This window comes from Pristiophorus japonicus, chromosome 9 (assembly GCF_044704955.1).
Source record: "Pristiophorus japonicus isolate sPriJap1 chromosome 9, sPriJap1.hap1, whole genome shotgun sequence".
NCBI classification, from domain to species: Eukaryota; Metazoa; Chordata; class Chondrichthyes; family Pristiophoridae; genus Pristiophorus; species Pristiophorus japonicus.
Window position 1 is genome coordinate 109,535,946 of NC_091985.1, and position 25,363 is coordinate 109,561,308.

At 42.2% G+C, this 25,363-nt stretch overlaps 1 protein-coding gene across 7 annotated transcripts in view; it reads left to right on the forward strand.

The window, feature by feature from the left end:
• The window catches only part of arid1b (AT-rich interactive domain 1B), a 646,010-nt gene that overhangs the window by 256,281 nt on the left and 364,366 nt on the right, over positions 1–25,363 (forward strand). For all 7 annotated transcript variants that reach the window (XM_070889678.1, XM_070889679.1, XM_070889680.1 and 4 more), the window contains exon 4: positions 12,973–13,083. In XM_070889678.1, coding sequence (XP_070745779.1) covers positions 12,973–13,083 — 111 coding nt within the window. The remainder of the gene's footprint in view (positions 1–12,972; positions 13,084–25,363) is intronic.

Below are 25,363 nucleotides of genomic sequence, written 5' to 3' on the forward strand. Positions count from 1 at the left end.
ACATGTTTAGGAACAAGCCCATCCCTTTTTAAATAATCTCAACCCCAGAAACCTAGCTTTTCCCCATACCCTTCAATCATTTTCTCTCCAGAAACTTACCTTAAACTCATTTATTTCAGACTTTATGTTCTTTATAGTACTCTCAGCTGAACGCGGCAGGCACTGTTCGCGCAGGTCGCGGCGGGAAGCCCATTCGGCCAGGGCTAGGGACGGCGTGCTTCGGGCCCTTCCCACACAACCTGCACAGATTTGGGCTGCGAGGAGCATGTGCAGAGGTCCCGGCACTGTTTTCAGCGCCGGGTCCTGGCTCCGCCCCTTGTGCTGCTCTACGCCGAGGACCTTCATCGTTCCAGCTGTGGGGAGAATAGCAAGGTAACTTTTAGGCGCGGTTTTTGTTCTAAAAAGTTGGCGCAGCTCACGGAAGTGCGCCGTTCTAAGCGTGGGGGCAAACTTCGGCCCATGGAAGAGCCCGCACCCTGGGTGACTTGTCATTCCCTGCACCTTTCCTTTTTTGATCAACCACTCCAGTTATCTGTTCATTTTGAGTTAGTCAATAACAGTTGTAAATTATTGTTTATTGCTGTGATTAATTAACTTCTATCTAAATTGCTTCAGCCATCTTTCTTTCTGCACCAATTTGTACCCATTCAATGACCATTATGCTCTCCTTTACAACTAATGCCACTCACTTTGCCAACTTTGTGCTTTGGTGTCTTTGTTGCAAAATATTGAAACCCCTCTTGGTTTAATCTCTTATCCACCTTCTGCTTCTAATGTCAATACCTTTGTTAGCTTTTATATTCCTTGCATATGTACAAAAGCATTTAAAGCTTATAATCAACACTTTTGTATCCTTACTCTGAAGAGACTTATTTCCTTCTGTCTCTTAGTAATAACCATTTGCGTATCTGTTTGCCAGAGACTTAGCCTCTTCGCTAAGACGGCATGCACACAGTGGGGCCATGGTGATGCCTTGTCTCATATTGGCTACTTTTATAAGAAGACTATCAATTACCTAAGAATTAGGAGCAGGAATAGGCCATACGTAGGAATCGAGCCTGCTCCACCATTCAATAAGATCATGGCTGATCCTCCACTTCAACTCCACTTTCCTGCCCGATCCTCATATCCTTTGATTCTCCTCGAGTCCAAATATCTATGTATTTCAGCCTTGAATATACTCAGTAATTCCACAGCCACAACCTTTTGGGGTAGAGAATTCCAAAGTTTCACGAACCCTCAGTGGCGAAATCCCTCCTCATCTCAGCCTTAAATCATGAGACTACGCCTTTCTAGTTCTAGATACTTTAGCCAGGGAATACAATCTCTCAGCATCTACCCTGTCAATCCCTCTCAGAATCTTGTATGTTTCAATGAGATTACCTCTCATTCTTCTAAACTCCAGAGAGTATTTGCCCAATCTAATCAATCAATCATAGGACAACTCTCTCATCCCAGGAATCAATCTAGTGAACATTTATTGCACTGCCTCTAAGACAAGTATATCCTTCCTTAGATAAGGAGACTAAAACTGTGCACAGTACTCCAGGTGTGGTCTTACCAAAGCCTGTACAATTGTAGCAAGTCTTCCTTACTCTTGTACACCAACCACTTTGTAATAAAGGCCAACATGCCATCAGCCTTCCTAAATTGTTTGTTGTACCTGCATGCTAACTCTGTGTTTCTGGTACTAGAACACCTAAATCTCTGAACACCAACATTTAATAGGTTCTCACAATTTTAAAATATTCTGCGGTTTTTTCTTCCTACCAAAGTGAATAACCTCACATTTCCCCCACATTACACTCCATCTGCTACCTTATTGCCCACTCACTTAACGTGTCTATATCCCTTTGCAGGCTCTCTGTGTTCTCCTCACAGCTTACTTTCCCACTTAGCTTTGTATCATCAAAAACTTAGATACATTGCACTTGGTCTCCTCATCTAAGTCATGAATATAGATTGTAAATAGCTGAGGCCCAAGCACTGATCCTTGTGGCACCCCACAGTTACAGCCTGCCAACCTGATAATGACCCGTCTATCCCGACCCTCTGTTTTCTGTCCGTTAACCAATCCTCTACCATTCTAATATATTACTCCCAACCAAATGAGCCCTTCTCCTGCCTAACAACCTTTTATGTGGCATTTCTATCTTTTCACTTTGAATTGATCAAACGTTGGTGATTTGCACAGCCCAGCACACACACACTTGTTTGGTAGTGGTAAAGTGATAAGTTGGATAGTGGCGAGGCTTTAACCAATTATTTTGGATTTTGAGTGTGCATTATATTGAAGCAGTGAATTCTGTTTGTAGTTATAGAAGTGAGCTACAGGCAACCAGCCACTACTTCAGCTGTGGTTCAGTGGGTAGTACCCTTGCCTCTGAGTCAGAAGTTTGTGGGTTTAAGTCCACCTCCAGGGATTTGAGCACAAAACAAAATCTAATCTGACACTCCAGTGAGTGCTGAGGGAGAGCTGCATTGTCAGAGGTGCCATCTTTCGGATGAGACGTTAAACCAAGGCCCCGTCTGCTCTCTCAAGTGGACGTAAAAGATCCCATGGCACTATTTTGAAGAAAAGTATGGGAGTTGTCCCTGGTGTCCTGGTCAAATTTTATCCCTTAATCTACATAACAAAAAACAGATTATCTGGTCATTATCACATTGCTGTTTGTAGAAACTTTCTTGTGCGCAAATTGGCTGCTGTGTTTCCTACATTACATCCGTGACTACACTCCAAAAGTACTTTATTGGCTGTAAAGCGCTTTTGAGACGTTTGATGGTCATGAAAGGCTCTATAAATCCAAGTCTTTTTGGAATAATTTTGGAGAGCCAATATAGCCTCTGGCTTCTTTACTCTCCTACTAACTGTCTCCTTAAACCCCTCTTCCATGCCCTCTCCATCCTCACCTCCAACAACAAATGCAAGGAGCTCATCGACTTCTTTGTCACTAAGATTGATCGGTTCAAGCTACCTTTGCTGCTTTGAAGAAAAAGCTCCCCACGCCCTTTCCCTGATCTTGTGTCTTTCTCTAGTTTCTCTTCTAAGTCCTCTCATACCCTCAGAAGACCTATGCAGCCACGCTCTCTCGACCCTATTCCCACCCAAATTACTGATGATTCAATTTTCTTCCCTCTTCCTTATCTACTTGCCGCTCCTTGGCGACATCAGCTGCAGACATGACTGCTCCAAGCTCTACCCCTGTACCACTTGTCTTAACCCCTCCACTGCTTGTCTGGCATCCAGTCTTGAGTGAGCTGCAGTTTTCTTCAGCTAAGCATGGCGATGACTAAAATCATAATTTACGGCCCCCGCCAGACTCTGTATACTTGCCATTGATTCCATCCCTTTCTCTGGCCACTGTCTCGGGTTGATCCAGACTGTTCGCAACCTCGCTGTACAGTTTGACCTGAGGTGAGCTTCCAACCCAATATCTTCTCTCTCACAAAGACTGCCTACTTCTACCTCCATAATAACATCACCCACCTCTGCACCTGCCTCAGTCCATCTGCTGCTGAAACTCACATCCGCTGACTGCTGACCTACATTGGCTCCCGGTTCCCCAGTACCTCCAGTTTAAAATTCTCATCCTCACCTTTAAATCCCTTCATGGTGTCACACCTTCCCATCCCTGTAACTTCCTTCAGCCCTTGGAAACCCCTTTCAACCAAACTCTACGTTCCTCTAACTAGCCTTTTGTGTCCTTCCAGAAAGAATTGAGTCTTCAAAAGTCATTAGATGTGAACTCAGCTTGGAACAAATGACACTGTTTTGTACCTTAAAATATGTGAGGAATGATTCTTATTTTGATAGGTAATGTTTCCTGAAGAAAGTGTCCAGTGGAATTGCAATTGGTTGGTCAAAACATCAGCAATACATTAATAATAAAAACAAAATGCTGGAAATCTCAGCGGGTCAGGCAGCATCTGTGGAGAGAAGCAGAGTTAACGTTTCGGGTCGATGACCCTTCGTCAGAACTGGAGAGTACATTAATCTCTCTTATAATAGCTATATATGAAATAAGTCTGCAAATGGAACTGCTGCAATTTGCCCAGGACTATTTCCCGTTCCAGTAGAGAAGCGGAGAAATTTGCCAAATACAAATGTCTCAGCTGATGTGCTGCAGAATACTTTCATTGAATCCATTCATTCAATTTCAGTGCATTTTATAAGCATACACAGAAAGTAATGTTGTCTAAAACTAGATTAGCAAGTCCTGTGATCAAGCTTTTGAATGTTTGGAGCAGACACACAAGCACATTGCATGATTATTAGTAACACTTAGGTGCATATTTTTGTTCAGGAAGTTGGAGTCCAGATCTACCATGTGGAGCAAAAATATACATTTTCTTTTCAAATAAAGATTAGCTTAAAATTTGTTCACAATTTGGTGTTTGGTTTGTGTGTGTGTGCACATGTAATCTATAATGAAATTAATCAGTAACAGTTGAGCCAGACCAAAACACGGTTGTTTAAGCTCACAGCAGGGGTGCACAGTGGGGTTCCCTTCCTGCAGGGGCTGTGGGTTTAGCTTTCTGAATTTGAAAGTATTTAACCTTTTACAGCCCACAGTTAACAATTTTGTTTAGCCAGAGAGCACTTGAATCCTATTTAACAGTATTTAGTAAGTCCGGAAGCTAATGATGGCCAAGGTCAGTAGGAACCTAAAGAAAATTTTCATAAATTCTGAGTGATACTTTGTATATTTTAGCAAGTAGAGCAGCAGAACTCGCCATAAAATGTGTGAATGTGTGTATTGCCATCATCTTTCTGACCATAGCTTAACCTTTAAGTTGTAGTTCCACCAGTTAGATGTGTGGAAATTCAGTAGCAACGCTTGGTTTCTCTGCAAGAAGGTGCTAATATAACGCTGGAAATCTCAGCAGGTCAGGCAGTATCTGTGGAGAGAAAAGGTTTCAGGTCAGAACAAAGGGTCATCGGCTGAAACGTTAACTCTGCTTTCTCTCCACACATGCTGCCTGACCCGCTGAGATTTCCAGCATTTTCTGGTTTTATTTCAGATTCCAGCATCTGCTGTATTTTGCTTTTGTATGTGTTATTTATGCTCAAGATACCCGGCCTCCAGGTAATGCCTTTCAGCAGCTGTCATCCTGAGTGTGACTTTCCTTAACAGCGAAATGATGAGCATAATAGTGAAAGGATCTACTTGGGACATCTTATAATAAAACAGTCATGTTCAATAACCTACAGAAGGTTTACATGTCACAAACTGCTTAATCCAGGTCCTCATACAAGGCAGTGTGACTGTTGAGGCTGACTGCCCCGCCATGATACTCAGTCACAGGTTGGCATAGACGCCCACTCTCCCTACAACTGTGTTTTCTTCATACCAGAAATCTACCATAGAGCTTAGTCCCAAATCTCTTGCGTAGATCAATGGAAGCACTTTATGTTGCTGAGGAGCTCTGAACCATAAGAAAACACTCATTTTTAATAGGCAAGAGATAAATGCTTATTACACAGAATAAATTAAAGATTTTTGACAAGCCAAAGATTCTGTGACCTGAAAGCAATCCCAGAAACCCTCCCCATTTACAGATTTAGTTACAATGCATCTTAATGACTTTATTGTGTCTTCACCCTCATAACATTTTCCTCTGGTTGGAAGATCTATAAAGTGCCAATTTGATGCAGGATTTATTTAAGAATAAAACCTTAGGGGCTAAACTTTCCTTTCATTTTCGGCGGGTTCTCGGCGATTTTCTCGGCGGTACAGCTGTTTTTCCGCCCGGCGAAAGTTTCTCCTTTTGTTTTTCAATGTTATCTCCCAAATCTGAAAACGCCCGCGGGACCAAACAGCCGGCGTGCACCGCCGAGAAAATCACCAGGGCGTAAGTTTTGTCTCAACGGAAGCCCGTCCGGATCACTGAGGGAACTGCCCTGTGAAAGCTGCTTACTCAGAGCAATAGGTGAGTACTCTGCAAAGAAAGGTAAGTTAAAGGTTTTTTTTTATTTTAAAACGACGATTAGGTGTAAAAGTGTCTTGGGAATGTTTTTTAACTTTAAAAAATTTTTTTTAGTGAAATTTAAAAAAAGTTTTCCCCCTTCCTAGGCCCAACCGCAGCCTTGGACAAATTTTTTTTAAAAACGCCCGTTTTACTTAGTTTCCACTTAACCGCCGAGAAAACCGTCGAAATGGTGCAAGACCCATTTTCTTGCCAGACGATTAGTTTTAACTTAAAAGTGGAAATTTTTGCCAACGTTACCAAACGTTAGCAGTTTTTCTGGACGGGCAATAGGGCGTTGAGGGGCTCTCGGGAAAGTCTAGCCGTGGTCTTCTAGGTTTTGAGAGAGACTGCAGGAATATGTAGAAATTCTGTTACGATGATTATTCACTAACCTGGCTGGTGCTTGTGTGAGCAATTTTGAGTGTTGGCTGCAATATTTTGACCATGTTGATGATCAGAGTTGTGACAGAATGAAATATTTACACTGTTTCCTATTTTTTCCAGTTTTATTTTTCTGCTCAGTTAATGCTTCAAATGAATAAATGTTCTCCAGGTTAGTCCAGTTCTACTGGATGTTCAGTTTGGAAGTTTGCATGAAAGGTTTGGTAAAGGTGTTTTGAATGCTCAAAATGGTTTTGGGAAAACATATCCTAGTGGGTGATCTTTTAGTATGAGCCCAAATTTCTGCCAATGTTATTTTGGGTCAGGTTTTAACACTACAAATAACTTTGAAGGTAGCAAGACAAGTTGAGAAGGCTGTTAAAAAAGCATACAGGATCCTTGGCTTTATAAATGGAGGCGTAGAGTACAAAAGCAAGGAAGTTATGCTAAATCTTTATAAATCACTGGTTAGGCCCCAGCTGGAGTATTGTGTCCAACTCCGGGCACCGCACTTTAGAAAGGATGTTAATGCCTTAGAGAGGGTGCAGAGAAGATTTACTAGAATGGTTCAGGGATGCAGGACTTCAATTATGTGGAGAAATTAGAGTAGCTGGGATTGTTCTCCTTGGAGCAGAGAAGGCTAAGGAGAGATTTAATAGAGGTGTTCAAAATCATGAAAGGTTTTGATTAACTAAAGATGAACTGTTCCAGTGGCAGAAGGGTCGGTAACCAGAGGTCACAGATTTAAGGTAATAGGCAAAAGAACCAGAGGCGAGATGAGAATTTTTTTTTTACGCTGCGAGTTATTACGATCTGGAATACACTACCTGAAAGGGTGATGGAAGCCGATTCAATAATAATTGTCAACAGGGAATTGGATAAATATTTGAAGGGGGGAAATTTGCAAGGCTATGGGGAAGGGCCAGGGAATACTGGTAATTGGATAGCGCTTTCAAAGAGCTGGTGTCGGCATTATGGGCCGAATGGCCTCCTGTGCTGTATGATTCTACAAATCCAAATCCAGTTTTTCTTGAGTCAAGCCTCTAGAAGTATTAGATGAAACTATTCTAGTGCTGTCTTTGTTGCCCATAACCCACCCTCTAAACTCTAATTTATCCAAAACACTATATTGTCCTGCAATAAATGCCTCTTGCTCATTCACCCTGGTCTTTTCTAATCTTTACTGTCTCCCTCTGCTTTAACACCTTCATTTTAAAATCCTTGTATGCTTCTATAAATTTCTCAATGACCTTGCCCCCCTCCGAGAGTCTTTCAGGCCTATATGCTTTTCATGCGGCTCCATTTCTCTGTCCATCCCTACTTCCCTTCACCCACCTTTGATGGAAGAGCTTCCTGGCTCATTGTCTGATTTCCTAATGCCTATTTGTGAAGTGCCTCAGGATAATTCTGTGCATAAGTGGTGTGATATAAATGCACATGGGTTTTGTGTTATTAGTCACTTGAGTTGAGCAACCAACAGTGACTGGATTAACTTTTTAAAGTTTTAACCAATGACATTGATGGGCAAAAGTGAAGCCTGCCATTTATCTTGTAAAACCTTTTGTTAATTGAGAAAGACGAGGAATATAATGTCGGAAAGTGTGAGGTCATGCACTTTGGCAGAAAAAATTAAAGAGCAAGTTATTATTTAAATGGAGAAAGATTGCAAAGTGCCACAGTACAGCGGGACCTGGGGGTACTTGTGCATGAAACACAAAAGGATAGTATGCAGGTACAGCAAGTGATCAGGAAGGCCAATGATATCTTGGCTTTTATTGCAAAGGGGATGGAGTATAAAAGCAGGAAAGTCCTGCTACAGCTATATAAGGTATTGGTGAGGCCACACCTGGAATACTGCGTGCCATTTTGGTTTCCATATTTATAAAAGGATATACTTGCTTTGGAGGCAGTTCAGAGACGGTTCACTAGGTTGATTCTGGAGTTGAGGGGGTTGACTTATGAGGAAAGGTTGAGTAGGTTGAGCCTCATTGGAATTCAGAAGAATGAGAGGTGATCTTATCGAAACGTATAAGATTATGAAGGGACTTGACAAGGTGGATGCAGATAGGATGTTTCCACTGATGGGGGAGACTAGAACTAGAGGGCATGATCTTAGAATAAGGGGCCGCCCATTTAAAACAGATGAGAAATTTCTTCTCTCAGAGGGTTGTAAATCTGTGGAATTCACTGCCTCAGAGAGCTGTGGAAGCTGGTACATTAAATTTAAGACAGAAATAGACAGTTTCTTAAACGATAAGGGATTATGGGGAGCGGGCGGGGAAGTGGAGCTGAGTCCATGTCAGATCAGCCATGATCTTATTGAATGGCGAAGCAGGCTCGAGGGGCCGTATGGCTTACTCTTGTTCCTATTTCTTAGGTTCTTATGTTATAATACAGGACACCACTAGGGGTGAAGATTTGAAAAGGTGAGCCAAATCAGAAAATAGAGATTAGGTGACACGAGACTGGGGTTTCAAAAGCCTGAAGATTGTAGAAAGAAATGAAGTCTGATGAAATTGAGATGTTCCACAGCTTTGAAGTCCCGCGAGTGAATTAGAGTAGGAATAATACGATGAGTTTCTATTTCAAAACACTTCAGAATAAAAGTAGGAGCAGTATTTAGGACAGCGTATTTACAATTTCCAAAAAACATAAAATAAAAAAATCAGAAAACATTCTCGGGACCCTTTTCAACTTAATCGCTGTAAAAGAATTTTAAAATAATTATTAAAAACCTTTTAACTTACCTTTTTTTTGCAGGGCTGCTTAACTACTGCCCAGCTCCGGCTGCTTCTCGTGGGCATTTTTTTCAATCTTCCCTACGGGTCACCACTGAGCCCAAACTTGGACGGTAGCGTTTTTTGGATGATGCACACCGGCGGTCCGCTCCCCAGCAGTATTTTGAAACCGCCAGCGGAACGCTGTGGAAATTTCTGCCGGGTGGTTTTCCACCCAAACCGACCAGTACCGCCGAGAAACCGGACGGAGATGCAGTAGAAAATCCAGCCCTTTAAGATTATGAAAGGGATTGATAAGATAGGAGTAGAAAAGGTGTTTCCACTTGTGGGTGAGACCAAAACTAGGGGCCATAAATCCAATAGGGAATTCAGGAGAAACTTCTTTAACCAAAGAGTGGTTAGAATGTGAAACTCGCTACCACAAGGAGTAGTTGAGGAGTGTAGTATAGATACATTGAAAGGGAAGCTGGATAAACACATGAGGGAGAAAGGAATAGAAGGTTATGCTGATAGGATTAGATGAAGAGGGGTGGGGGAGGTTTGTGTAGAGCATAAACATTTACCAGTTGGGTACCTGTGCTGTACATTCTATGTAATTTACTATTGAATCTGCTTCCACCACACTGTCAGGCAGTACATTCCAGATTATAACTCATTGTGTAAAAAATGTTCTCTTCTCGTTCTTTTGCCAATTACTTTAAATCTGTGACCTCTCGTTACCAACCCTTCTACCACTGGAAACTGTTTCTCCTTATTTACTCTATCAAAATCCTTCATGATTTTTGAAATCCCCTATCAACTCTCCTCTTAACCTTCTCTGCTCGAAGAAGAACAATCCCAGTCTCTCCACATAACTGAAGTTCCTCATCCCTGGTACCATTCTAGTAAATCACCTCTCTACCCTATCCAAGACCTTGCTATCCTCTGAAAGTGTGCTGCCCAGAATCTTTTTTTCTCTTTTTCTTCCTCTTTTCTCTTCTCTGTATCTCTCTGTCTCTCTTAGCTGATCTCTTTCTCTCATGCTCTTGCTCTTTCACTTTCTCTACTCTCCTTCGAAGGATTGATGTATAAAGAGGAATTGCTAACATTTGAGTCAGTTTTGCAAAACAATGGATTGTGGATTTGAGTGCAACTCTATTCAGTTGACTTTTGTGACTGAGGAAAGGCATGTATCCTGGTTTCAGATTCCACTGCCAGCACAGCAATGTTGAAGAGTTAAGCATGGCTTTAGTCCTTTTTATCCTTTTTTCTTTTTTTTTCTCACTCTTTATCTGTCGCTGTTTCTTTACCCTCCCTTCCCCTGCAGGATAATGTTATTGTCCTAGCCAAAGTACCAACTTAACCATTTACATCTCTGTCCGTGCTTAATCAATTTCAAATCAATTTTACCCTATTTAACCGTAACATAGGTCAGATTGCTTTCTATCAAAGATAGTAGTGGCAGAGACTAAGGCCTTGATTTTTGCATGTAGTGGACGATACACCCGGCAAGGTCAAGAACGTGGAGAATCTGTTGATTTTACTGGCTAGACTTCATTTGAATAAATAGTTGCAGCGTCCCAATTAGATAGATAAGAGTGGAACCAGGTGAGTGCAGTCCCACCCAGCTGGACGATGGTCGAGAGACACTGGAGGAGGATGGAATGGTCAACTATGTCAAAGGCTGCAGACAGGTTGAAAAGGATGAGGAGGGATAGTTTACCTTTGTCACAGTCACAAAGAATGTCAATTGTGACTTCGATGAGAGCCGTTTCGGTACCGTGGCAGGAGCGGAAAGAGAGGGCGATAGGCCTCCAGCTGTCTGTCCGATCGAGGCTGGTACCAGCTGCTTGTCACAGTCGTATGTTTTTGCTGTATATCTAGTGTATTATGTTCTGTCTTAAACTTCAATTAAGCACAATATACACACCATATTGGTTGCACTCGATCCTGATTATTTGAATTCCAGAGAGATAAGTTAATCTCAACAACAAGGAGTTCAAAGACAGACAAAGTTTTAAAACTTACCTGGGCTGCTTCTGGTCAGTCGGCTCCTCTGTTGTTGCTGCTGCTGGACAGAAGACAACGCAGGACTCTCCCTGCGCAGTCCTTAAAATGATGTCATGGTGCTGATGACAACATTGGGCTGCGACTTTAGAATCTTAAATAGGCTGCCAACTGCTTTTAGTGAGAGCCTCGTTTCGGGCCTGAATCACTGCCATGAATAATGGCCTAGAATTTGCTGGGAAAATAAATAAGTTAAATGCACACGCCGTTATTTGTATGTACGATAAAAACAGCAATTCGTGGCAAGGCAGAGACACGCTGTGAGTTGCAAATCGCCACAAGTTGTTGGTTGATTCCACCGTTTGCCTCATGAAAATGGGAGCTTGCCATCAACCTCTGAGTTTCAAGAAATTGCTGCATTTGCACTGTTGAAACAAAATTAAACGCCACAGAAATTTGGGTATTTAACGACGTGATGACCCTTTTAATGATGAGATGTACGTTGCTGCAATGCCACTCAACCTCAGAGGCGCAGAAAGGGAACAATTGATACTCTGAAGTCTCTCTCCTGCAGGTAATAAATTGTTCCTAATGTAAAGTCCTTACACAATACCACAAATCCACACGAGACACATTCTAAGGACAAGGTCACTTCATGACCTGAACCTTTATTCACAGGACCAAGAAGTGATGACCCTCCGTGGGACCTCCCTTTATATACCTGGATGACCAGGTGAGGAGTGTCTCCCACAAGTTCACCCCCTGTGGTCAAGGTGTGCATTTCTCAGGTATATACAGTATTGCAGTGTTGTTACATAAAGGTTACATACATGACACCTAGAGGTATTTAATATTTTTAAAACTCTCTTTTCCTTTCCATCTCTTTTCTCTCTCTTTCTCTCTCTCTCAACCCAATTTCCTCCCTCCCCTCCATGTATTTCTCTTTCTATATCTAATTTGACTGTAATTTCTTCTTTGTCATTCCTCTGTTTCTTTATCTATCCTTAAATTTAATTGGTTAAGGAGATAGATTGTTGCTCCTGTTGTTCAACAAGGTCTCGGATGCCCCGTTAACCTCGCTGTGCCATTATTGGCTGAGACTTCTAGCAATATGCAGTGCAAAAAATTTTCGAGCTGAAGTACTAAGGGGGAAAAAAAACAATTTTACGGGACCTGTTCCAGCAAATTCTGACCTGTTGTGGTAATCGGGAAGTAATATGTTGTTGTTTGAATTGAGTGCTAAATGTGTGCTATAGCAAAAATACTTTACATTGTTGACATAAATGAAAATTAAATTTAGAACAGAAGCTTTGCAAATTGTGTCCTTTTAACTTCCAAGGTTTCAGTGATATTTGTCTATGTAGACATTTACTTTGAAGGCATTTTGACTCCTTTTAAAATTGTATTTTCTGAGGACCTAGACCTTTATAACGGAGCGTGAAGAGGAAAAGGTTTTGCTACTTTTATGTGTGTATTTTGTTCCTTTTTTTCTTATCTCGCATATGTAACTGTCAGTCTCGACAGAAAAAAAACAAATGGGATGCAAAGTCAGTGCTTGCTCATTTTGTTTGCCCATTGTAAAGCTGTCTAACTTTGGGTCCTGTTATAGTGGGGTGGGGAGATTTCAAAAGAAACCTCAGACATTTGTTGGTTTTAAACATCACTGTTAATCCCTTGAAACCTGCTGGGCTACGCAGTGGGAGGTTATTGTGCCAGAGGAAACCGTGTCTAGCAGTGGAAGATAATCACTTGTCTGCTTTTGTCACCCTCTAGTTGAATTGTTTCCCTCTGCTGGTTATCTCATTACATTGCTAGCCTTTTGCCCTGATGGCTGCTCATGATTCATGCTTACAGGTAGATGGAGCTTTTTTTAAAAAAATGAGTTTTGTTTACACAGGATATATCTCAGGAAAGCTATGGAACTCGGACTGCGCCTCCATTGACATCTAGCAAGCCCAACCATGAAGATTTGAACTTGTTACAGCAGGAGAGACCATCGAGTTTGCCCGTAAGTGACTCATGATGTTGCTTGTAACTCAATTGACGTTCACTGTTTAGAGATACTATTAAAAAAAAATTGATATTCTGGTAGAACTAGAATAGTTTTATCAAATACTTCTAATGGCTTGGCTCCAGAGAAAAATGGATTTGGATTCATAGAATCATACAGCACAGAAGGAGGCCATTCAGCCCATCATGTCTGTTCCGCCTCTTTGAAAGAGCTATCCAATTACTCCCCTGTTCTTTCCCCTTAGCCCTGCAATTTTTTCTTTTTCAAGTATATATCTTCTTCTCTCTTGAAAGTTACTATTGAATCTGCTTCCACCACTCTTTCAGGTAGTACATTCCAGGTCATAACTCGCTGCATAAACATATGTTCTCATCCTGTGCCGCCAGTTACCGTAAATCTGTCCTCTGGTTACTGACCACTGGAAACTGTTTCTCACTATCTACTCGAGCAAATTCCCTCAGAATTTTGAATACCTCTATTAAATCTTCCCATAACCTTCACTGTTCTAAGGAAAACAATATATGTACACACACACACACCTGCCCCAACACTTGTAAGTTAAATCATTATAGTCTAACCTTTGTAATTATCAATGAGTGAAAAAAATCAAAAGTGAGAAAGTTACTTACTTGGTCATTGAGTATTATGTTCAGCCATGAACTCATTGAATGGCGGTGCAGGCTAGAAGGGCAGAATGGCCTACTCCTGCACCTATTTTCTATGTTTCTATGAATGCAATTTAGAGTAATTGCTCTTCACTTATTGCGTATTTATGTTGAGACATTAGTTTTCTGTTGCCTTTGGACTTTTGAGAGCCAGTCTTGCAAATACGTAGCAAGTGTACCAATGTGATTACTTTCCCATCGTATGGGTATCCTTTGCAGCCCTGGAAGTTTAAAGACATATTATGATATTGGACCAGACACCTGATTTCAGGGAAGGGATACTAGTATGATCTCCTTGATTGGAGGAGTATATTTTCCAACCAGTTGGGGAATTGCTGGTTTTAGATTGATTTAGAATTAAATTTTTTTATATTAATTGAGTCTGTTCACTTGCTGCCTATAAGAACCAGTTCTTTTTTCTATGATCTATGAAGCCAGCTTTCTACATACACACACATGCGCGTATATAAATATATATAGTATAGCATTGTTTGAAAAACAGAAAGGATTACGAAGTTATAATGAAGGGTCGACTCAGTTACAAATTGAGTATGTCAGTTAGAGCTATACAGAGATTGCTCCTTAGGCCAAATGGGGCTACTTGTGAGTCTATTTTGAATATAAATTGGTTAAAATGTATTCCAAGAGTAGGGTCTTTTTCTGTCGGAAAAGTAATTTGGAGACATTTACCCCTAACTTGTTTTCCAGCTGAACTTTCAAATGGATAGGTGCCCCATAATGGATAGTTCTGATAGCCCAACTGCACAAATAGTGGCCAGGTGTTACTGGCATTTTGCCAGTATTTGACTCCTGCGATGGCTAATGATGTTGTAAAACTGCCGCAGCCATTTGTATAGTTCTCTACATGGTTTAAATCTTAAACTGCAAAAATAATTTGTGCAACAAAGCTACATCTTCTCAAGTTTCATAATGTTTGAATCAAAATTTATTTCATTGAAACAGTTTTTAATGAGTACACAGTTTTAAAGCAAGACCAAAGCGGAAATGTAAAATGAAACATCAGGCATGATTTGTATTGAGGATTTTTTTAATACTTGGTAAACTTTGTGTTCACCAATATTTAAAAAAATGCAGTGTTGTCAGTAAAATTTCAGTAAAGCCTCATGGGTATGTGAAATGTTTGTATTAAGTCCACTTGAATTGTAACAATTAGCCAAAGTACAATTCTAGATATCATCTTTCTGAACATTGGTTGTGCCTAGAGAGAACATTTTGAGTTGTAAATTTACCAAAGCTAGAAATTCATTTTTCTATACCTGGTTGGTACCGAGTGCAACTGAGTTATAAAGAAAGACTGGGGGAAACTGACTTTTCAGTTTTGAAAGGTGACTAAGAGGTAACCTTAAAGAGAGATGCACGATTATAAATGGTATGGAAAAGGTAGATCTCAAAACAAACCATGAAAGTAGGGCATGGGAACACCCATTCAAAGTGGTAAATGGAAATTTTTGAACTGATCTTGAAGTTCTTCACACAAAGTAATCAACACATGGAATGAACTTCTGGTTAGGTTAGTGAGGCAAAAACCCTAGAATCATTTAAACAGCAGTTGGATGCCTTAATAGGGGGACTATAGGGCCTTCCTGGATGAATAAGCTAAGATGGGCCAAATGGCATTCTTCATCTGTCTATCTTGTAATCAATACACTAAGTAAGCCCAGTGACAACATTGGGATGTAGGTGCTGGTTAATGCACAATTTCCAAATTCTTTCCACCTAGTATCTGAGTTCAGCACAGAACCAGATATAGGCCCCAAGTTTCCACATGATTTGCTCCTGATTTTTAGGAGCAACTGGTGTAGAACGGAGTATCTTAGAAATCGGAATTCTCGTCATTTAGTTTGCTCCAGTTCTAGTCAGTTAGAACAGTTTCACTTTGGAACAGAATTTTCTTTTTCAAAAAGGGGCGTGTCCGGCCACTTATGCCTGTTTTCAAAGTTTCGGCAGTGAAAACTTACTCCAAACTAACTTAGAATGGAGTAAGTGAAGATTTTTGTACGCTCGAAAAAACCTTGTCTACACTTTAGAAAATCAGGCATAGGTTACAAATCAGGCGTAGGGAATGGTGGGGGGGGGTGTTTAAAGGGAAGTTTACAAACATTAAACACTTCAGTTTTACAAATAAAGAGCCATCATCAATAATAAATGATAAATACATCAATAAATCAACCAATAAATCAATTAAAAAAAATTAATAAGAAATAATTTTTTTTTTTAAATCAATAAATAAAACATTTTCTACTTACCGACTGCAGCACCGGGAGCTCTCCAACAGCGTGCTGGGATGCCCCCCTCAGTGTGTCTCTGTCAGTGTCTCTATCTCTCTGTCTGTCTGTGTGTCTCTCATTCTCTGTCTGTCAGTGTCTGTGTTTCTGACAGCGAGGGGAGGGGAGCAGAGGGGGAGAAGGGGGAGGGATGGGGAGAAGGGAGGGATGGGGGAGAAGGGGGAAGGATGGGGGAGATGGGGGTGGGGGGAAGAAGAAGGGGGAGGGAGGCTGAACGGGCCGGGCCCGAGACTTAGGGCAGGGTCGTCCCCAGCACCAGATTACAGGTAAGTGGCATTGGGTCGGGTTGGGGTGGTGGAGGGAGGGAGGTCGGTTCGGGTCGAGGGGAGGGAGGGAGGGAGGGAGGGAGGGAGGGAGAGGGAGGTCAGGTCGGGGGGAGGGAGGTCAGGTCGGATCAATCCGGGGGGGCGGGGAGGGGAGTGGGTGTCTGGTCCGGTCCGGAGGCGGTGGGGGGGGGGTGTAGAGAGCGGGTGTTGGGTCCGGTCCGGGGGCGGGGGAGAGCGAGTGTTGGGTCCGGTCCGGGGGCGGGGGGGGGGAGCGGGTGTCGGGTCCGGGTGGGAGGGGGGGCGCGGGTGTCGGGTCCGGTCCGAAGGCGGGAGTCGAGTCAGGTCGGGAGGAAGCAGGAGCTGGCCATGGGAGGAGCCTTATTCACGCAGCCCCAGTGAGGCCATTCGGCCAGGGCTAGGGGCTACGTGCTTCGGCCCCTCCCACACAGTTTTGGGCGCCTGGAGCTACTGCACTTGCGTGCTCACTGTAGCGCGCATGTGCAGAGGTCCCGGCACTGTTTTCAGCGCAGGGACCTGGCTCCGCCCCCTACAGCTCCTGCTGCGCTGCGCCGAGGACCTGCAGGGAGGTGGAGAATACGGAGGGTTTTTTTTAGGCGCAATTTGTGGCGCGACAAACGGGCGTCCAGGTCGGGACTGCGCCGTTCTAGGCGCGGCTCGAAACTTGGGCCCATAGGGTGCAATTTCCTCTTAATTCACACTGGCATTGTGCCTTAGCCCCAACTTCAGAACACCCTCTACTGCATCAGTATACATTTTTTTTAATTTCCATTGACAAACATGTGGCAAATCTGAAATAGATTGCCAGTTTGATGTCAATCCATGTTGAAGTGAAGAGGTTTTTATTATGAATATACTCTCGTGGAGATTTGTTGAAACTGGGTGACTTATTTTGCTTTGGACCCTTACTGCCAACAGAGGGAAAAATACTTTCATCCATCAACTGGGGCTTCATATTTTGCTCCAGATCCCAGTAGTGAATCGACATTGTTCCAGACATGTCCCCAGAGGTCTCTTTTCGTGTTTATTCTTTCTGTGTTGAAAAGAATAATATATCTAAAACTGTATGAGAATTTTGATTTGTACCAAGCTTTTATTTTAATTGTCAGTCATTGTTTGGTAGGTGAGCTCTTTGTCATTTTATATTTATGAATGGTTTAAATCTTGTGATCCATTTTTTCTCACCTTCAATTTTCCGCTCCCCTAAAGGTGCTCGCTTATGCTGGATTACAGTTCCATCAGAATAGGTATCCTCCAGTACCTCACCCAAATGATTGCGAGCATAAACCTTTGTCAGATGTTTCCTATCTGCATCCTCTAATCTCCCTAGAAAATAAACTCACCCCCTTCAGTGATTTCTGCACTTTCGGATTGCTCCCTTACAATAATTTTGATGAACAGGTGCAGTTTAAGTTATCACCTGCACATGTCCCACTTTCTTCTCAGAGGTAATTATTTATTCAGAGATCTCAGCTGACACCTCTCCAGTTTCCTCTCGGCTGGGAGGGGACCAAGGCTATGACTCTGCATGCCTTTAACTCCCCAAACTGGGCAATAGGTTAAATCTCAAACTTTTAATATCCCACAGGCTAGTATTATTCAGGGACCTTATTGCTGAATAGAGCTTCTCCACAAAATCCTCTAGTTAGGCATGGCGGTGAGTGCCACTACGCACGCGCAATTTCGCACGCACGTGCACTTTCGCTCGCACGCACGCGCACTTTCGCTCGCACGCACGCGCACTTTCGCTCGCACGCACGCGCACTTTCGCTCGCACGCACGCGCACTTTCGCTCGCACGCACACTTTCGCACGCACGCACACTTTCGCTCGCACACTTCCGCACGCACGCACACTTTCGTACACACTCACTCACACTTTCACACGCACACTTACTCACTTTCACATACACACTCACTTTCACACACTCACTCACTTTCACACACACACTCACTCACTTTCACACACACACATTCTCTCACACACACTCACACTTTCTCTCACACACTCACACTTTCTCTCACACACTCACACTTTCTCTCACACTCTCTCACACTTTCACACACACACACATACACACTTTCTCTCACACACACACACACACACTTTCTCACACACACACACACACACACACGTTCTAGCACACTTTTACACACACACACACTCTCACACTCACACTCACTTTCAGTCACGCGCGCACTTTTTCTCACACACACACACACACACACACACACACACACACACACACACACACAATCACACTTTCAGATCAGTGATGAAACAGTGTATTGCATGTTGCCTTAAATTATGATTCCCTTTATCTGCACTGAAATAATTTTTTCAAAAGCAATTTGCTGACAACAACAGTAACATTAACTTGTATTTATATGGCGCTTTTAATATAGTAAAACATCCCAAAGCACCTCACGGGAGTATTACGAGACAAAAAATTTGACACCGAGCCACATAAGGAGAATTTAGGGCTGGTGACCAAAGGCTTGGTCAAAGAGCTAGGTTTTAAGGAGTGTCTTAAAGGAGGAAAGAGAGGCGGAGAGGTTTAGGCAGGTAATTCCAATGCTTGGGGACTAGGCAACAGAAGGCAAGGCCACCAATGATTGAGCGATTATAATCGGGGATGCTCAAGAGGGCAGATATCTCGGGGTTAAACATAGAAACATAGAAAATAGATGCAGGAGTAGGCCATTCGGCCCTTCGAGCCTGCACCGCCATTCAATAAGATCATGGCTGATCATTCCTTCAGTACCCCTTTCCTGCTTTCTCTCTATACCCCTTGATCCCCTTAACCGTAAGGGCCATATCTAACCCCCTCTTGAATTTATCCAATGAACTGGCATCAACAACTCTCTGTGGTAGGGAATTCCACAGGTTAACAACTCTCTGAGTGAAGAAGTTTCTCCTCATCTCAGTCCTAAATGGCCTACCCCTTATCCTAAGACTATGTTCCCTGGTTCTGGACTTCCCCAACATCGAGAACATTCTTCCCGCATCTAACCTGTCCTGTCCCGTCAGAATCTTATGTTTCTATGTGATCCCCTCTCATCCTTCTAAACGCCAGTGAATAAAGGCCCAGTTGATCCAGTCTCTCCTCATATGACAGCCCAGCCATCCTTGGAATCAGTCTGGGTTGTGGGGCTGAAGGAGATTACAGAGATAGGGAGGGGCCAGGCCATGGAGCGATTTGAAAACAAGGATGAGAATTTTGACACACAATATATTTGAAATTACTTTAGACGCAAGTACACGGATGGAGAGCAGTTTAGATTCTTTTTGGACCTTGATGGAAAATGATTTATGACATTTGTATATTGATAATGTTCCATCAATAGGAGGTATGGCGTACCACTAATGCTATTAGCACGCTTAAAATTTGTGCGTCTTTTTTGGGTCCTGAATGCAGTCATTCAAGGTTGTGGAAATTGCGGTCAGAGGCTTCCCACGGGCAATTGCCTCCGACTTGAAACATTTCTACAAAATTATCTAGTGGTTCGGGAGGAGCCTGCGATTCCGTTGGGGAGGCCTATTCTTCCCACGCTGCAAAGCGCCGTCCTGTCCGAAGTGTTCCCACGCAGAAGATGCAGTCACATGTGCCTGCTCAGCCAATCAGGTACTGTATTCCACAGCTTTCCCATTAATAGCAATGAGAACTCCGTATCTACAGTTTCTCATTGCTATTAATGGGGGAAAAAAACACACTAATGAAAAATAAAAAACAGACCTCACATAATTAAAATTAATTGAAATTAAAGTTAATAAATGCCTTAGAAAAAAATTAAGTTTTTCCTATTTTTTTAAAAAGTTTTGTAATTCGGATTAAAAATAAACTTACCTTAGTGGGCAGAATTTTTAAGCAATAAAATGTGTTTATTTAATTTAATTTAATTATATTTGTGTATGTTTTTAAACACTTATGCCTGTAAAAGTAGACTATGCACAAGAATTTGAGGACATTTGCTGGGCAAGATATGAATAAATATCGCAATCTTGCCCAAGCAAATGTCTTCACTCCCGAGATGTGGATCATCTGTCAAGCTCTAGCTTGAAAGATCGGAAAAGCCTGTTTTCAGCGCATGAGCATTGTGCGCTGAAAATCAGCTTTTCCGATGTCTTCCCGGGTCCGTAGAAATTTCGTACAGACCCGGGGAGGCTGGGATTTCCAGGTCATGGTCTTATTCTTTTGGTCCATCAATCATCATCATCATAGGCAGTCCCTCGGAATCGAGGAAGACTTGTTTCCACTCTAAAAATGAGTCCTTAGGTGGCTGAACAGTCCAATACGAGAACCACAGTCCTTGTCACAGGTGGGACAGATAGTCATTGAGGGAAAGAGTGGGTGGGACTGGTTTGCCACACGCTCTTTCCGCTGCCTGCGCTTGGTTTCTGCATGTTCTCGGCGTTGAGACTCGAGGTGCTCAGTGCCCTTCTGGATGCACTTCCTCCACCTAGGGCAGTCTTTGGCCAGGGACTCCCAGGTGTCAGTGGGGATGTTGCACTTTATCAGGGAGGCTTTGAGGGTGTCCTTGTAACATTTGCTCTGTCCACCTTTGGTTCGTTTGCCGTGAAGGAGTTCCGAGTAGAGCGCTTGCTTTGGGAGTCTTGTGTCTGGCATGTGGACAATGTGGCCTGCCCAGTGGAGCTGATGAAGTGTGGTCAGTACTTCAATGCTGGGGATGTTGGCCTGGTCGAGGGGACTGATGGCACAGTAGAAAGGGGAAAGCAGTGCCTAGAGCATGTGCTCTGAGCAACAATATAATAAGGGCATTAGATACGGATTTCAGGAATCTAAACCAATTGCATTTGGCTCCACTTGTATAGGATGCAGATATAGTGGACAGCCGCTTACAATGGAAAAAAAACTCAAATCCCAAACCTGTGGAGTTCAGTGATAAATCTGTTGCTTACAACTCCCATTAATGCCATTTTATTAAAGGCCTTTGCGGCCACTTTAAATGATTAATTTGTTTTGCGATGTGAAGTTTGTGACTTTTAACTGCATTCCAGTGATTCTAATTGCTTTGGCAGATTTGAATGCAGGAAGATGTGTGAAAAATATAGTGGTGTTGAATTGTAGCATGTCGGTCAGATAAATAGGAGGGTCATCAACTGTAGCATGCTAACGAGGTCAGCTGGATCCAGGATTAGAAATTATCTCCTCCACTAATAAGGAATTGATCAGATGGCAAGAATGTAAACACAATTGCTCGCTCATTCCCAGGCCCCATATCCTAGAACTTCTTTAAAAATCTTCACTAGTGCAGTTAAAACATTTTTTAGCTTAGATCTTTTAAAAACTAACTTCAAAATGTTAATATTTTATGGAAAGTTAGTCTATTTGTTTAAATCTGTGGAAGGAATAATGTAGGCCACTGTTATGAAAAAGCCACTGACTATAATTACTCTTAACAGTAAGATCTGTTAAATCCCAGAAAACTGCAGCCCTCTGGGTCTGGCTTCGTGCATCCCCCAGTCCCTTTGCCCACCATTGGCATTCATGCATTCAGCCATCTAGGCTCCAAGCTGTAGAATTGCCTCTTAAACTTTTCTACTTCTCTCTCCTTTAAGTACCTCCTTAAAACCTACCTCTTTGACCACACTTCTGGTCACCCCTCCTAATATCTTTGTTAGCTCTGTATCAGTTTTTGTTAGATTACACTGCTGAGAAGCTTGGGACATTTTTCTACGCTAAACACACTATAAAATGCAAGTTGTTTTTTTGTCTCCTGGCGATTGTGTGAAAAGGTCATTATCAACCTGTAACCAATGCTTATCCTCAGTCAAGTCTATTTACGTAACTGATTTTAAAGTTATACTTCATTTATAATTGCCAATGGAAGATGGTTCAATGCATGCTTGAACACCCATTTCCCATTTTAGATGCCAGAATGTCTCTTACCTAAACAAAGGTTGGACTGAAAAAAAGCAAGTCACTCTTGTTTTACTGCCACTAACGTGGTGGTGATCATTTTGACTACTGTTTTCTCCCTTTTTATAAAGCTATCTTGCCGTAGAAATGAGACTGTTTTAGCAATGAAAATCCTCTCTTCTCCCTCCCCCTGACACACTATTTACAAGAGCTGCACCATCTAGTGGACCTGTCAGAAACTGGTAAAACTTACTCCCAGCTGTAACGGGCAGATTCAAGTGACGCTGCTTTAGGAGCCCCTGGCCATCTGGTTGTAAGTTCGGCACTAATCCAAGGTTGTTTTAAATACTTTCAAGTAATATATTTGCCAAAGTAACACATTGGGCAGGATTTGGGTTTTTTAAACGGGTTTAAATATGGGTTACTATATTTCAATATTTTATAACTCTGAACATAGACTGTATAGCTTTATATCATGCTAACATTAAGTAAGCTTTTCCCTTTGTGTGCTAAAGTACATGCTCTAAAGGGTTTGTTTCTGTGGAAAATACCACTTATTCAAAAGGGCTTCGTATAACTTCTACTTGGTTGCAATGGACAGCAATATTATGTATTTTTTTGCTGTGTGGTAGTGCCTTTCTTTGTAGATTGGAATAATAGTCTGAGCTTGCCTCATCCAGTATTCTTCTCCCTACTCCCCCAGAAGCATATGGTCATATGGTACAGGCTGTCATCTGACCACTCTGATATTTTCAGCAAATCTCATCAGGTGACATGGTCAGGGTAGAATTTTCCTGCCGCTCCCTCTGGCTGTTGGAAGCCTGAAATTACATCTGTGCCTTTGAAGTTGGGCAAACTGTTAGGGTTGCCATGGCGATAGGTTGGAGAATAGCCTCAACAGGCAGGAGATTGGTATTTAGCGTCTGAATGTTGCTGTACAAAGAGCTTGATGGGGGCCTATATTCTCTGAGCTGAACCGCTGAAGTTGAAACAACTGATTCCTGGAAAATAAACAACCCACCAAACTGTTTAATCAAAACTTTACACTCGGGTTATTTCTGCATATCAAAAATAGCATTTAGTTCCATTTGATAAGTACAGATACTGAGAGCAGTTATATAAGGGGCGGGGGGGAAGGGAAGAGGGACAATGGGGTTGTCTGGTGTCCTTAATAGGTGCTTAAAGATAATAAGCTAATTTTGATTTACTGCAGCACAGGAGTGCTCTGCATGAGGCCATGTCCCTTGGAGATGATTTAGTAACAAATCCTGCAATCAGCTCCTACAGGCCCAGCTAATTTAATTAACTGAGTTTTTCTCACCTTCAACCTTTCACAAAGGTCTCTCCCACCAACCAAACATACAATCTATGTTTTGTAAGATTTTTCTGCGGCAAACCATATGTGCTATAGAGTTGAGTTTCTTCTTGGTCAGCCAGGCGTCTGACATGCATGAAAAACTATGCTTCGGAGAAACCCAAGTAAGAAGTACAGTATCTGTTTGTCTGATAACAGACATACGCTCACCCTGTAGGGATATACCCTACCTGCCTAAGCCCAGAAAGTATGATTATAGGCTGGCAAGAACTGGCTAAGACTATGCAACTTCCCAGCGCAAGACACTGATCAGGTTTCTGCTCCTTGCCCACCTAGGGTCACCCAATCCAGTAAGACATTGACCTGCAGGGTTACGTGGAGCTGAGTGGGAAGAATCGCAGCCCTCGCTGACAGGTCTACTCCTCCAGTGCCCATCAATGAGTCAGGCTGACTGGTCAATCATCAAAAGTGTAATGGATTACTATGGACCTTCCTGGCTCCGATATTGGATTACCGAGCCTGATCAAAAAGGTTAATGGAATGTAGGTCTTTATCTCAAATGGGTTGGAATACAAAAGTGAGAAGGTAATGTTTTGATTGTAACAGAGTCCATTTGGGATACTGCAATTGGCCTTGGAGGAGGTGCAGCACAGATACACCAAAATTATGTGGACAGGTTGCATACATTTGGTTTGTATTCCCTTGAGTTTAAATCATCCAGGGGTGATCAAATCAAGGGGTTTAAAATGTTAAAAAGGTTTGATAGGGTAAATATGGAGAACCTATTCCCTCTGGTTGGGTAATCCAGAACAAGATGGTACATTAGATTTAGTGCTAGGCCAGTTAAAAGTGAATCGGGAAGCATTTTTTCCACACACAGGGTAGTGGAAATCTGGAGCTCTCTCTGTCAAACAGGCTGTTGATGCTGGGCCAATTGAAAGTTTCAAGACTGAAATCGATAGACTTTTGTTAGGTAAGGATACCATTTTGCAACCCCACCGTCTCATAAAATCATGATCAAGCTCTTAAAAAATCATGAGATTTGGTAAGAAATCATGAGTGGCTATTTTTTTAATTTATAAACCTCAATTAGTGGCTTTATTTAATCACTAACAGCTCACAGCTCTTTGCAAAAGCATCTGAAAATGCTTCACAAAAACCTTTAAAAAGAATCCTACCTGTTATTACCACCCTTTGCGAATTGGGGTAGATTTTCATTAAAAAATTGTGTGTTGAGAGTTGTATGTACTATGTAATAAATGGCTGCAGTTACTTGGATTTGACCTTTTAGAACAGATATACGCCAGGTTTACAGCTAAATAACACAAATATGCTCCAGATCTGACATTGTGCAAGTAAAAACCACAAGAGGTGTGCCAGCTGTTGGTTTAAAAGTGTGAACCATTTATATAATTCTCATGGACAAAACACCTCCCATATATTCAAATGGGCGGGCAATCTTTCACTTCCTTTTGATTAAAAATCTCTCTCTCACCATTTCCTCATGGTGACAGCGTGTAATGTTTACATAGCAAAATAACATTTTTAAAGCTATCAAAATCCTGTACGCCTCCAGAAGTGCCTCAGCTCTCTTTGTGGTTTATATGCATCCAGTATTATTGAATAAGATTGAGATCCATGTTGTGGGTGTGCAGATGAATAACGCTGCATTATGCAATGCAGCACTGCGCTCACGAGAACAACAAACCTGGGATTCATGATCAACGTAGAATGACAAATAAAATAATCGCCAAAGTCCTTACAACAGCCTCACTGGGCATTTAAAGAAGGAAAAGCCTTGATGGGGTATTGTTTTGAAAGTACTTC